The 15,724-nt window shown below is 40.1% G+C and overlaps 1 protein-coding gene across 8 annotated transcripts in view; it reads right to left on the bottom strand.

Moving 5' to 3' along the window:
• Positions 1-15,724, bottom strand: part of TNIK (TRAF2 and NCK interacting kinase) — a 1,728,926-nt gene that overhangs the window by 162,456 nt on the left and 1,550,746 nt on the right. For 5 of the 8 annotated variants that reach the window (XM_044070048.1, XM_044070051.1, XM_044070050.1 and 2 more), the window contains one exon: positions 11,560-11,583. The exons of the other annotated variants lie outside the window; for them this stretch is intronic. In XM_044070048.1, the coding sequence (XP_043925983.1) occupies positions 11,560-11,583 (24 nt within the window). The remainder of the gene's footprint in view (positions 1-11,559; positions 11,584-15,724) is intronic. 8 annotated transcript variants of the gene reach the window in all.

Below are 15,724 nucleotides of genomic sequence, written 5' to 3'. Positions count from 1 at the left end.
CTGAAAATAAACCACTAAAATGTGGACTATAGTTGGTACAATGTCAGAGGTATGTAGGAAGACCAAACTCAGAGTAGGCAGACAATAGGTCTTCACCTGTTACCTCTGGAATTAAGTATAGTGCCAAAAATATTCAGAGAGAAAGGCCCTAGATCAGAAAAAAAATCATACTATTCAGTTAGAAGGTTGGTATATCAATATAATTCATGATAACAGGCATTTTTGAAGAATAAAATGTATAAGTGTAATCTCTGGCAGTACTTCCTCAATGTGATCTTTACTTTTGTGCCACAAAATAACATATTTTAGGAGTAAAATCTGACTCAGTATTAGAGACACTTGAGAGGTACTAGGTAGGGTACCGTCACACTACAAGTGGATACACAGCCAACTAGGCCTATTAATGAAGATTAAAGCTGACACATTTCTGGAAAGGATGGCTACCAGATCCTGGTCAACTGGACAAAAGCCAGAGAAGTTGCTAGCACTTTGACTCTGGCAAAGGAGGAGATAAAATGGCATTTCTAAAATTTGGTGGAATGAAACAGAGAGGCTACACATATCAGCTGCATACACTAGTAATGAGTTCCTGACATACTAACACCAGCTGTAAGCCAGACCTAATGGAAAAAAAGTAACTGGGAGAATATTAGAGGCTTTTCTGAGGGAGACAGATTCCCTTCTCTCACTACAGAACAACAAAAAGTGTTGTCATTTCCCATAACAATGGGGAAATAAGTGAGGCACGTAGGTGCATCCCAAAGTTGTTTCATTTTACCACTCAGTCTTTGCTTGATGTACTGCTTGCCTATTTACCATCTTTTAGGAGAACAAATGTATCACATTGTCCTCTTTACTCTCCATTATGACATTTTTTTTCTGAAATAAAGTAAACACGTTGCTAATGTGGCAAATTACTGCCCTCATCTCCCTTATTAATTTCACTGTTAAAATATGCGCAAGAGTGATTGCAGATATAATTACAGACTTCCTGTCTAACTTACTACTACCTACACAAGCACGAATTGTCAAAGGGCGGTCTAGTTCACACCATCTTTGAGCAATGAGGAATTGTATGCAAGGATTATATAGGCTGACTGAAGCAGTAGTGATTTGTTGGACTTTGTCAAAACTTTTGATACATTCCAATGGTGATCTGCATCGAAATCTATGGAGTTTATAAATTTCCCTGTTTATTTCATCAGTGTGATTTGAAACAGTATCTATCCCCATTGGCCTGTGTTCTGAAAAATCGGTACCTGTCCTTGTTTGCATTGCTAAAAGGCTCTAGACAAGACAGTCTGATGTCTTCTACACTATTCCTTTTAGCTATAGTGTGCCTAACTAAGTCCTGTACAGAACAGAACAATAACTCTTTCTGGATAGCAGCTATATGGAATCCCCACTAATGCTTTCATCTCACAGGACCCCATTCTAGCTGCAGAATGAACAAGATACATACCGTATCACTTTGGGCTAGGTCTGCAAGATAATATACTGTGGAGAACAAACCCTTTTTATATGGAGTTGTTCTGCATCCAGGTATTTGAATATGGCTTAAGCCAAATCAATTTATAATGGCTGAGAGAAATCTGAAAGGAGTTTTGGCTAAAACATTTCAAAGTCCATATTTATCAGATACTTGGACTATCTGTAATGGAAGCAGAGATAAAAATTTTCATAAAGTCCTTGTTCCATTATGCTTATGTGTAAATTTTACCTATGAGTAAATGGTTAAGTAAGATATTCCTGCTCTTATCAAGCAGTTTGTTTAGAAATCTCAAAGAAAGAGAATTTCTTTGTAAATTCAATGTTGCCCGACGGGATTGGATTAAGTGCGCCAGATTGGTGAAAATACTCCTTGGCCTTTAGTCTTAGCCTGCTGAGGTTTGTCAGTTCCACACAGCCACCTATATGGGGATAGTCTGAAGCAAGGATACTGAATACTTAATCTCCATGGGCACTTAGTTGGTATAATAAATCTTTCTCGGAATATCTGAAAATAATACATAGTTTGTGGAGTTCATTCCTTGTCCTTAGAAGCCTATACAAGAAACTCCCAAAACAACAAAGTATTGAGATCTGCAAATCTTTTCTGGGATGCCTGACCTTTAAGGTAGAAGGAAAGCCCATGGTAGATTCAGAATGAGTCCAGTTGTTTTTTCCAGTGCCAATAAAGGATTCCCAATCAGTAATTTATAACTCTTTTATAAATCCAGTTTGCAGCATAAAAATCCAATTCACAGCACAGATTAAGCACTTTTGTTTCTTCCAACCAGAAACTTCATCAGAATCACACATAATGCATTACTTGCTCATTAAATAAACCCAACACCTTTCCTATTGGTTGTTACTAATTACATCACAAGCAATCTTCCACATTAAAACTAAACTTAACCTATAAACTAAGCACAAAAACGTCCCTAATAATTTATTATATAAAACCATATAAAAACAGGAGAATATTACTTTACAAACATTTATGCATATATTAGAAATAGATATTATACAATTGTGTGTATGTAGAAATAAATGTAGAAATAAATACATTATCCTCTCAAAACAGACACATATACATAAGTTACACTAACCTTTAGTATCTGTTTACTCTCAGTTTTAGGGCTGGAATTAGGGAGATGTGGTCATTTAGTCCGAGTGGATCACAGGCATCTAACTGCAGGTTAGAATTAAGAGAACTTATTTGGCAACTGCAGTTAGATACCTGTGTTCCACCCGGACTAAATGACCACATCTCCCTATTTCCATCCCCAAAATCGAGAGCAAACAGATACTAAATGCGTCTACCAATTGGGCTCGCATTCTGGGAATGACCTCGGCCACTGTTTTTGTGTTTAGTTTTTAGGTTAAGTTTAGTTTTAATGTGGCAGATTGCTTGTGATCTAATTAGTAACAACCAATAGGAAAGGTGTTGGGTTTATTTAACGAGCAAGTAATGTATTATGTGTGACTCTGATGAAGTTTCTGGTTGGAAGAAATGAAAGAGCTTAATCTGTGCTGTGAATTGGATATGCTGCAAACTGGATTTATTAAAAGAGTTATAAATTACTGATTGGGAATCCTTTATTGGCACTGGAAAAAGCAACTGGAGTTATTTTTGTTTTATCAGTAACATTTTTACTTCAGTGTTTCACGTGGTTACTAGTAGATTCAGAATGAGCACAGACAGTACATTAGTTTGGTAGACATGAATCAGGAGATGACTGGTGCATGCACAACTATAGCTTCTTTCTAGTGCTTAAAGGAAAACAAATTGTGTTAAAATACTCTCATGATGGAAGTACCTTAAGTTAAATTACATGCTAGGGAATCAGAGTTTAAGAACAGAGTGGTTTACTGTTTATTATGTGGGTCAAAAGGGGGCTCAGTCTAGATATTCAGTATAGGAAGGCATGATGTCAGTGTCTCAAATCTATAGCATCCTCCTTTGGAAAATAAAATGATAAAAACAGACTGGAAGGTGAACAGCTATTTTGAGAGCTGATCCCAGGGGAACTGAATTTCAAGGTCACTTATTAAAATCACTAAACTGTGCAAGAGGCCACATGCATGTGAGAAAACAGTATTGTTTACACATAGAGGGCACTGGATTCCAGCCTGAGGTGTTTAGAATGGGTTAACAAAGAACATGACATGCTCTAGTTACAGGGGACAAAATGCAAATTTAATCCATTACTTTTGGCCCTGTCCTGACATACAATGGATTGGAATTTGTTTCTAATATTACTTCAGAAATGCTTCAAATAAAACTGGCTTCTGATATTCAAATTTTCTTCGCAGCAACCCATCCATAGCAGTTTTCCTCAGAAGGATACATGTGAGGCCACTGCTCCTAAAATTGCCATCTGTAGAGATCATTTGTGGTCACACGGTGGGAATCTCCTGAATAGTGTTCTTTAAACAACCACAGGTCATATATTTTAAAATAAAATAAGTCCATGGCATGGCCGAAAATAACATAGCGAAGCTAGATGGAATATATATGGTAGGCTCACCTGCTAAGTGAGAACCCGATCTACTGTAATCTCACTTGCATAGACCAGCTTTGAACTCAGTGCCTTAGTAAATCTTTGGTGCCATAAAAACTTGTAGCTGTTGAGTCTGAATCCTGTGTATGTAAATTGACCTAATGTTTATGGCTTTCTGACTATACATTGAGGAATATTAGGACCAGGGTAGCAGCTATGCCTAGGGAAGCAAATTTTAACAAGTTACCAAATAGTGAGGCTAACAGCGTGAGTGAGACAATAATTTGTCAACTCAGAAGTTTTTGTATCCAATAACATTCAAAATAAAGTATTTTCTGATCAGATGTGCCAAAACCACCTTGACTACTGCCAACTCTAAAAATTCAAAATAAACACCGACCAGGGTGCTAGCAGCCATACCTCTCAAACTCTTAGAGCAAGAAATCTGGACAAAGCCATAAATAAAAATTGGAGAAAGGCCCAAAAATAGGGACAATTTGTAAATATTGTTCTTACAAGCTTATAAAGTTGATAGAATAACAGGTTGTACATTAGAAAGAATTTTCTGATGGGTATGAAGTCTGAAACTCTGTCAATATTTTTTAACTTCAGTCTAATTATTTGTCACTAATTTGTCAGAAAAAACGCAATTTTTTTGAAAAATGGACCAAAAATATGAGGCAAAAATGTGGACATTCTGCCAAAGTCTGTACAGTTGAGTGGTATGCTAGCAGCTCATGTAAGAGAAAACAATGAAACTCTGAAACTAAAAGGGCACTGAAAAGGTAGGCATATTATTATGAAATTATACAAACTGAGTGCACAGATTTATTTAACATAAAGAACTTCACTTTAGCTGTGAGAAATAACAACTTTTAGAATGCCATAGTTTGCTTACATCTTATGAGACATGTTCTCTGCACTTAGACCAGTAAACAAAACTCTATATCCCAACTTGCAATAAATCCCACTTTCTAGTGGAGTGACAGATGTACTAAGAAGCTACCAAATGACATGTTTATTAGTACAGCAAGCTGCATGTTTGTTTGTTTCTTTCGGCTTTTCCCGGTTAGGGGTCGCCACAGCGGAACTCCGGTCCACTAATGATTGGCAGTAGATTTTGATGTGCTGGCTTGCGGGCCTAATGCACAACCTTCAACGAAGGAACACCCATTCACACAGAAGACGCTGTAAATGTCAGAAAACAGAAAGTTCTGAGAATGACAACATTCTGAAGACAACTAATTAGATATACTGGTCACCTCAGGGGAAAACTTTGAAAAGCAACAGTATTAATATGTTAATAATATACACAAACAACACACTGTGTATTACATTACTTAAATGCATATTAATGCACTACATTTTTTTCAAAATAATTCTCTTTGAGTTTTTTTTAGTAGTAGAATTGACTGCATAAGAGAAGTCATAATCCCTTTAGAGTATTATAGGCAAGATTTCAAGACATCAAGGCAGTGTAGCCTAGACCCAGTACTAACATGAAGCAGTTCCCATTGGAAGTAGATGATGCTGAAATTTCACATAAACATCAACAAGATTATAGAACTATATCTTGCAGAACTACCAGAATATGGAGAAAACAGTTGGGCAATGACAGCCGGATCAGTGCAATAACAGAAATAATACTGGCTACTGCCTTAACGGAGCATGCAACGGGGAAATTCTCTATGTTCCTTGGGTGATCACCTGTATTCCAGCCACAGAAATGTAACACTCATTGAATATAAGCATACCACAAGAAGCAGAAAGTAGGTTTTACCATCACGTTCCCAAGAACTCTGTCCTAAGGGAAAACGTATAGTATAAAGCATCCATTAGGTACCCTCACAGATGATCTCTCTGACAAGCATCAAAGATATCAGGAATATTCCCAATGCAATTTTATAACATGCCATGCAGATATGGCTTATTATGTATGTATGTATGTATGTATGGCGAATGTCTGCTGAAACCTAAACTGCAGACTCAAAAGGGGAAAATTATATGGCACATGGGCCTACATGATATATTGAAGCCACCCCCTGGTATGGTACTCCATGTTCTGTATTCTCAGTCCTTGATAGGGCACACGAGTGACCATCCCATCCAACCCATAATGTTAGTTCCCAAACTGTATCTGCATGGTGGGTGCCTGTGGTGCTGCAGGTCTCCTACAATATGCATATCTTTGTACTATGCTGCCTAAGGAGTGTGTGTGAATAATTATACCAGTACTGATGTAATAGGTGAGGAATGTCCAGTGTTAAGCAGAGGCAACACAGACCCTTGTCTGGGGATTGAACCCAGGACCCTCTGCATTTAGTATGGCTGCCAATGCCACTGTACCAAGAAGGAGTAGATGGCTAGTTAGGTGCATGGTTCACCAACAGCACAGAGTTGTTCTGCGTCCTACGCTACTGTTAAGTAGAGGCTAAAAGGCTGTATACACAGAAGACAAGAAAGAACAATGCATGTCATTACACCATGAACAAAGTGTAAAGCATTTTTGTTTATAACACCAAGTATTTATACACTGAGCTATTCATCAAGTTAACACAGATTTGATACCAGCTTCCAATATGCCCAAAACACATGTAACACTACATGCCATTCTGGATGTTACGCTAGGATTTATCTCACAGGCAGTGCTGCAGAAGAGCACCCCAGGGCATACTGACAGATTGTAGAACATTATCTTATGGTTGGTGGTCTGTTAGCAACACCCATTCAGTGGCATTTCTGTAGGAGCAAGAGATGATATGAGCCAGTGGACTAAGATTCCACCCCAAACTAGCATTGTGTGGCTGCAAGCACCTACTGAGTGCAATGCTTACTGATGGTGTACATGATACAGTAAGATGTAGAAATCCAGGAAGATGCAGTGGATTAGAACAGAATACAGAAGCATCTGATATCCATTATGTACCCAGCAACTTGCTTGCTGTATTCCCATCAAATAAGCAGCATGAGGAACGGATCTTCCTACTCCCTTGCAGTGGAGTTATTCTTGGTGGACTGCCTGGGAAGGTACAAAATTGCCTAGATGAGTATTGTGGTTACACTGTTTTACATACGGTACCTATGGGTAATGACACCACTGAATGTTAACATTGTTTAATGGCATACTTTGTTGGTCTTGGTACTGCAGTATATTTGTGCTACATACTTGTGTGTGTGGAAGGGATGGGAGTGCCTAAAACCTCTGTGCAAGATGCTGAGGGGTATAGCTATACTGCTACAAGTTTTGACATGGTTATCACTTTAACAGCCAGGCATGTGATAACATACTGTCATCTACATGTCACAAGGTTTACCTATTTGGAATGCAGGATTATTCTGACATACATTGCCAATTAATACAATCTGTACTATGCATTTTTTTTATTGGGTACTGCTGTTAGTATCACTTAAATGGCTTGTGCATAACCTCATTTTCAAACTTCAGGCTCACTTACTCCTCAGACTGTCTGTAGACTAAAGTAGTGCCTTGCACTGACCATAAATTGTTTTGTAATCTGACAGGCTGTTGCCACAAACATAATGGTGATGTCATAATTAGGACTGCCACTTTTTTGCATAGCGAAAACTTGAGTGAAACCACACCATTCTACTGCCATATCTCCACCCCTCCCTAGCCATTTCTTCTATCACATCTATGCCCAGTTTATGATGTAAGTAGATACATCATTTGGAGGAAGAAAGTCTTTTTTTGTCTTTCTTGGACTTGACTGCATTAGAATAGCAATGATTTTCTTGAAAAAGATATAGGTGGCTTTTAGTCAAACTCTGGCATTCTCTTTGTGCTGTTAGATAGAATACCAGAAAATATTTTCTGGATTACTGGATAATCATTCTGATTTCCAGATAGTCTGTAAAAAATTGGACAGCTGCCAACTCAGGTCATAATTATTGCATTATAATCACAGGTAGGAAGAATACAATTCATACATGTGAACTCATCAGGATCATGGATTATAGTAAAATTCACTTTACCTCAATCACAGCAATAAATAATTCTGGGCAAGGCCAAAAACAGTGGGAGGACAAAAGCCCCAAATCAGGAACATTTTTTTAAATATTACTTTAGTTTATTAAAAAAGGTTAGTAGAACAACAGGTGTTGTAACAATGTGCATTTTCTGAAGAATAAGGACCAAAATATATGTCTGGCATTTTTCCTGACTGTTATTACCAGTAATTTATAAAAAAAAATAAAAAAATTGTACTTGACACTGAGTAAAAACATGATGCAAAATAAGGGACACTTCAAAATCAAGAACAGTTGTGAGGTGTGAATTACAGCTGTTGCATATGGGACTGCTGGCAGTGAGGGAAGACTACAGCTAAAAAAGTGTGTTCATATTAAAGTTCTTTTTGCTCTTTCTTCAAGTGTGTGTGTGTGTGTGTGTATATATATATATATATATATATATATATATATATACACACACACACACACACACACACACACAGGTATATATAAATATATACATATATAAATACATGCACATATACATACACACACACACACACACACATATATATGTGTGTGTGTGTGTGTGCGTCAAACATCCTATCAAAATTACAGAATGCTGACATTCAGGAGACCGACACCATTTGGTCTATGTGGACAGGTGGCCAACATGTGCGTCACATCGACAATCCCTGGGTGGGGAATATTCCTTTCCCTGGGGACTGTGCAATCTCAGAGTTAGTATACATAATTAGCAGGGGGTGACAGGTGTGCAGTGGGACATGTGCCCCACAAAAACATTTGCCATTGGATTAGTCTGCTCCAGGGTAATCCCTGGAGCATGCACAGAATGTGTCAATATTTGTGATTTTGATGTTATGACATCGATCTACTGGGTGTTGGAGCACTGCTCATTCGATACACGGATATATATACGCATAGACACACACACACACACACACACACACACACACACACACACACATGCACGCACGCCTACACACACACACACACACACACACACACACACACACACACACACACACACACACACACACACACACACACACAGCATTCAGTGTAAAGCTGCTATATTTCGCTTCCTGCCTGTTGTGCTTCACAATAATCAACGTCAACGATACATAAGATCTGATTTTTTTCTGGACAGGCTGTGCTGAAAACTTGAACTGCTCTTTAAGGGATGGGAATGTTGTTACACACAAATATCTGTCCTTTTTCCTGTGCACCTCTGTAGCCAGTTTTCTTTATTTAACTGACATTTACTACAGTAATAATGAGCAGGCCATCTACAACCGAAAGGTCAGAAATAAAAAAAAAACTATCGTTATATGAAGCTTTGGAAAGCTCTGCCTACTCTAGGCTTCTAGGCTGCTGTAGCCCAAATCTTCCATGTTTTCCACAAAGTCATAAATTATATTGACATGCAAAGGCAACAATAAATTCAAGCAGGTAAATACAGTGCAGTGTATGCAATGATTGAACTTGAAGTTACTGTTAGTGAGGTGCTCTCTAGTGTCACTCAATATATTCTGTTGACTCCCTCTCAGAAAAAAATGACAATGTAAAATACTTTAATATGTGCAGTGCAATTCCATTTCTTGCACTCTAGATAGGAGTTACAAAATGTAAACAGAGATCTAACTACACAAGAACCAATTAATGTACCATATAAAGACATGGTGCTGTGTGTTGTTAAGTAATGAACTGAAAGTCTTTCATTGCTGCTGAGGACATTGGTAACACCAGTCTAGCCTCACCTTCACATTAGCAGTCCTGCTTAGTACAAGGTGACCAATGGTCGCAGTTTTTCCAGGACAGTCTCAGTTTGGTAGTTTCTGTCCCGGAATCCCAAGCATTGTCTTTGGGACACAGAAATGTCCCAGTTTAGACCGCTCAGTCTGAATGGTGACTTGGCTTCCCAAGGTGGCCAGTCCCCCTGCTTTTCCATCCTAAGCAGCTCTGGGGACTTTGTGATTTTTTTGGGGATGCCATTGGGTATAGGGTAAGGTTGGATGCCTTCGCCCTGGCAGGAGCCATCCAGGCCCTACACCCATCTGTCTGGTGCTCCCGTACTGACTTCTGTCAGGGCCAAACCCTACAGTCCTCCCCTTCGACCTGGCCAAACGACATTCCCCAGCCGTGGCCCCACACCACCGCCTGCATGTCTCCTGCAGTCTGCCAAATTGTGTCAGATCGCTCATGCCCTCGGACCTCTCCTGGGGAGCTTCCCTCCAATCCCTTCCACTCCTCTGGAACTCCCCTCGGCCACTGAGGGGCAGATCCGCTCTCATGAAGGCTTCAGAGTCCCCCTGCTTTCCCATCCAGAGCAGCTCTGGGGACTTTGAGATTTTTCAAGGATGCTGTCAATTATGGGGTGAAGTTGGATGTCTTTGCCCTGGCAGAAGCTCTCCAGGCCCCTTTCCATTCACCCTGGTGTTTCCTCAAGGACTTCCATCATGGAGAGCTCTGCCTGATCCCACTCACCCAGGCAGGAGATCTCCAGGCCCCACCACTGTCCATCAGTTGCTCCCTTAAGGACTTCTATCATGGGGGGCTGTGCCTAACCCCATTCACCCAGGCAGGAGCTCTCCAAGCTCTGCTGCTGTCCGCCCTACTGCTCCCTTAAGGACCTCTGTTGTGGGGAGCTCTGCCTGACCCCCCTCACCCAGGTAAGAGCTGACCCAGCCCTGCCACTATCTGCCTCTCTCCTCCTTCTAGACTTCTGTCCCAGACAGGGAATGGTCCGTAACCCCTCACCCAGGTGAGAGCTGTCCTGTACCAGTCACTTTACACCTCTCTCTCCCTTCCAGACATCCATTGGGACTGACCCCATCTGGGGTTCCACTTCTACCCAGGAGAGAGAGCTCTTTTGCAGGGTTACATATCTCCTAACTGCTGCCAAATCATGCAGTGTCATGCATGCTCTTGGAGCCTCTCAGTGGATCTTCCCAGCCTCATGGAACTCTGCTGGGCCACGAAGCCTCAGGGACCTCTTGCCTCCTGGGTGGTGTTATTTACAGAGTGACATCCCCACACTGCCTGGTGAAGGATGGGAGGCCAACCTGCCTGCCCCGGTGTGAGATGACATGGCTGCCCTATCTCCACTCCCATGGGGGCTGAGAGAATGGGATTGCAGACCTGGTTTCCCAGGGTGGCCCTCAAGTGTTCCAGTTTAGGTCCTGTAACAAAATGGTCACCTTGGCTTAGTACCTTCCATCAGTGAAACATAACAAGTGCCTAAGGCTTCATAATCTCTCACTAACAAAATTATTTAAATTACACAAGCAAGTTCCCTACAAGGTAAAATAAAGCAGATATGTAATTAATAAGATATGCTGTGTTTAAGATAAACACAAAGTTAAAATACAAGTGAAGTTATGTAAAAATGTATTTTGATTTCATATTTCAGTCTTCAAAAGTTGTCTATATCAGCACTTGTATTAAAGTTAAAATTTAAAGCTATATGGCCTGTTTTTTTTTAAACAAAGATGACATATTTAGTCTAAATACAGCTTTTAGAATTATCTAACCAGTAAATAAATTGACAACACACAACATGCCAAGAAAGAGCATTACTAACCTCATCGACAGCTTTCTTATAGCTCTGTGAGCCAAACAAGATGAGTCAGCAGCAGTAAAATGGATCAAGAAAGGAGGGTGTCAAAGGAAAAGCAAGCCAGTTATGTGCACAATTAAATGAATTATTATTTTATAGTGTTTTATCAGTGAATTGCTTTTGAAAACAGCTATAAAATCATCAGCAAGTGTTTAGCAACTTGATTTTACACACTAATTTTTATTAAATCTGTAGTTTCTCACATACTTTTGAAAATGAAATATTAAAATGATAAGTACTGAGAGTCATAGATAGATTGTATAATGCGCAGCACAAAATAGTGAGGGTAGCAGTCATATACATGCTACGGATGATCCAAAAATACTGCCTTTACCAAAGCACAATGGTCGAAATTGCTTGATATGTGTGCATGCAAATGAATACATAATGACATATACTGTAAAACAACATGCAAATGAACAACATAGAATATGCAAATGAAGCAAGCTTAGATGGCAGAGCTACTCAGGGATGTATAAAATGGTGACATTCTGCACCTGTGCTGTTTTAGTTTGAAGTAAGTGACAGAACCCAAGTTAGGCCATCATCAGCAGTATCTCAGCAATGTGTTTTGGTAGCTGCCACCTGCAGCCATCGTTGTGCGTGGTGGCCATCAGCACCAATGAAGATGATAGATGCAGTAACTCACTATCAGCAACTGACAGAATAGCAGATAATAAATTGTTCCAGAGTCAACAGAGATAGACTTTGGGACCTAACTGAATTATGTTGCCCAAGGGTGGCATCAAGAGACATACAAGGTACGTGTATTCCTGTGGACATTAATGAATGTGCAGTGTTGACCATCTTACAGAAAGGAACCTCCCAGTAATATACATGATCACATTAGGTATATCACAAGCTGCTGGCAGGTGAATACTTAAATAATTCCTCAATATCATGCCACAACATACTGGCTTCCAAGAACACCACCATGCCTACATACTATGAGAGTGCATATTTCCTTGAGGTCCTGAGAATACAAACTGTACCCATATTGTTATTAAGTCCCCACTTGGATCAGAGGGACAGAAATACATAAACAGGAAGGCCTACCACTCCCTGAATGGCTAGGTCATCTGTAATGCTCAGGGCATTACCTACAATGTGTTCAAGCACCACCTAGGCAGTTCAAATGTTTTACACATTTGGTACATGTAGCAGACACAATAGCCCATGCATACTGGTAGCAGGCATGCAGGTGTCATCACATATGTTGTGTTTTGTGTATTGCAGGTGATAAACATATCCCTGAGTCACACCTCTCAACTGTCCAGATTTTCACAGAATGTCCAATTATATTTTTAGTCTGTTCCCAACAAAATTTGCCGCTTTCTGGCAAATTATTGAAGATTGAAATCAGTAAACAATAACATAAATTTCAGTTTTACATTTCATGTTCTTAGAAAATGTATGCTAACACAAATCCTGTTATTATAGCAGCATTCTAAGTTTACAAGAGAAATATTAAAAACCTGTCCCTATTTTGGGCTTTTGTCTTCCCCATTATTTTAGGCTTTGTCCAGATTTCTTGAGCTAATAGCTTGACAGGTATGCCCTGGACTATGGATGATTACTCTCTTTGCAACATACAGACAATGGTACAAATATAATAAAACATTATCCATACTGAACATAGGCTTAAACACTGCTGGTGGGGCACCATAGTTTAGTCTTGAGAAATGAAGAAAACTATTTATAGTGTGCCACGTGACACAAAATGGTCTTGTGAAAACAGGTGCTGCAGCCACATAACACCATTGCAGTATATGCTGTATGTGATTCAGTAGCAGGGCAAGGAGGGAATACAGTGTAGTGGGAGCCAATGGAGGAAGGAAGATACAGCTAAGGCAGAAATGGGCATAACATTCTGGGGAACATTCAAAGCAAAAGAGTCTGATTTAGAACTATGAGACTTGACATAGACAACCAGAATAATCTGCTGTATTACTGTAACATTCAGGTTCTGTAGTGCATGCTCCAACCACACTATGCATCAGACATCACCGAACCCACACAAGACAGAGGGTGGGTAAGAGGAGTCATCCTCTCTTGCACAGGATGAGGGGGCACAGTGATAGTTTACTGCAGCACTGCAAAGTGTGGTATGGTCATGGGAGGGGAAATACTTTAGATGCATAGTATAGGTTATCATAGGGTGCAATGGCTCACAACCTGCAGTGATGTGGTTGGATTGCTACTACATGACTATTGTTAGCATGCACTGTGCCTGGAACAGTCCTGTGGCAGGGATGGTGATGAACTGTGGGACACTGATGTCCCACCCTGAAGACATATTTCATGGGCATGGCCTGATTAAATCCTTCCACTCATGACCACTGGGTGCCAGACCATGTACCAGCATATGACAACATCATCATATCTGCAAAGGTCTGTGGCCTCTGATGTTGGGTACCCTGTGCACATTCACCTGATGTCCATCCTCCCATGGTCACTAATACCAAGGCCAGTGCATTCTGACTGGATGGCAGTCAAAATGTATCAAATGGATGCACCTATGAATGCGACATTTATCACCAGTGACCTCAGTAGTAGTACTTTCTCACTGTGACAATAACTTGGGTCACTGTGAAGTTGGTGCATGTCCACATACACATCACAAAGCATAGTCATCAGCTCCAAAGTGGTATGCATATCAGCTGTTTGGGCCTGGATCACAACCCTCACATTTGCTGGTTGATTCTGAAGGCTGCAGACATATCATAGACAGTGTGGGTATCATGGTGGTATCAAGGCTCCCTGGCATCTCTCACCTATGCTAAGTATTTCCACATCAATGGTGTTACACATATCAAATATTATGTCTGGTGGACATACAGGAAGTGCCTGTGCTGGGCTCACACCTACAGGTTTTATGTCAGGCTCCATTGAGATTACACACTCAGTAATGTCAGGCTCCAGAGAGGCTGTTTATTCAGCAGTGACCTCCACAGGGACCTGTGCATCTGTGGATATGGGTTTTTCATCCCTCACCAGGGGGCCATACACAGTGTCACTGCATCATCAAACTATGCTGCCTACATGTTGCTATAATGGTCAGCTTCAGCTGCCCTGCTGGCATCAGTCCTATGTTTGCCGCTGTGCAAGATCACTCAACAAGCAGAATCTGTGGATACATAAAAAATTTGAAATCTGTGTGAGCCTACAGACATACACTTCTGCTATTCCCCTGTAGCATGCACAGTGGCACTCATGGAAACATTGTTATACAATATTTTGCAATGCAAGCCTAGTTGAGCAGAACATTGTACTTGCAGATGATGCATGTGATTCCCACACAACAGAGGTACAGGTGACAAGCAGTTATATCCCCTCCATTTCATGTGTACATATGTGTCTTACATAGTATTATTGTCAAATATTAACCTAGTGCATTGCCTACTCCCATAGCAGTAGTAGGTGACAGGTCTGCACGCTCATCCTTCTGAGCTTCCAAAAAATACAAGTTGCCTGTTTTTTGCTTATTTATACTATTTACTACACTCTTTTTTTTGCCTGTCACCTAGTTTTATGCTGTATTTATTTACTGTGTACAAAAACTAAACTATTGTACTCCAATTGTCTGCTTTACTATGCCTGTTAAATCAAATGTTATTGCTGTTTTCCCTGTTTACAAAGCTTTTTTGTTAGTTTCACTGTTTGTTAAATTTTTGCTGGTATGTTTCACTGTTTTAAGCTATCTGTTCTGCTTGTTCTGGTTTTCTCACCAAGCAGTGGTTAATTAACTGATCTGTTAACTGTTAACATTCTTTAGAGCCTCATTGCTCTTTCTGCTGTTTTAAACATTGTTAGTGTCTCACTGCTATTTTTTCTGCTGTTTTAAACATTGTTTTCCCACTGAAACTAAGGTTGCTAGCAGCTGTAGCATAGTCCAGATACAGGTGTAATGCTTCTGGAACTGTTTGTAGTAGTTTGTTTGTTCTGAGCACATTTCCCCAGCCATCTTGGATTGGAAGTGGCCTATCTTCACTTTTGTGAGAGAATTGTGCTGACTGGGACCTATCTGGTAAATGCAGGCAGGTCTAGGGCTTGGAATAAGTATCCTCACTGGTCCTTTGGAATCTTTTTAAAGATTTTCTTCCAAGTTCTTAGCTTCTGGTATTTAGTT

This window comes from Protopterus annectens, chromosome 4.part1 (genome assembly GCF_019279795.1).
Source record: "Protopterus annectens isolate FY-2018-M chromosome 4.part1, PAN1.0, whole genome shotgun sequence".
Classification (NCBI taxonomy): domain Eukaryota; kingdom Metazoa; phylum Chordata; order Ceratodontiformes; family Protopteridae; genus Protopterus; species Protopterus annectens.
The sequence above is the reverse complement of the archived record's forward strand: the minus strand, read 5'-3'. Positions and strand labels throughout refer to the sequence as shown.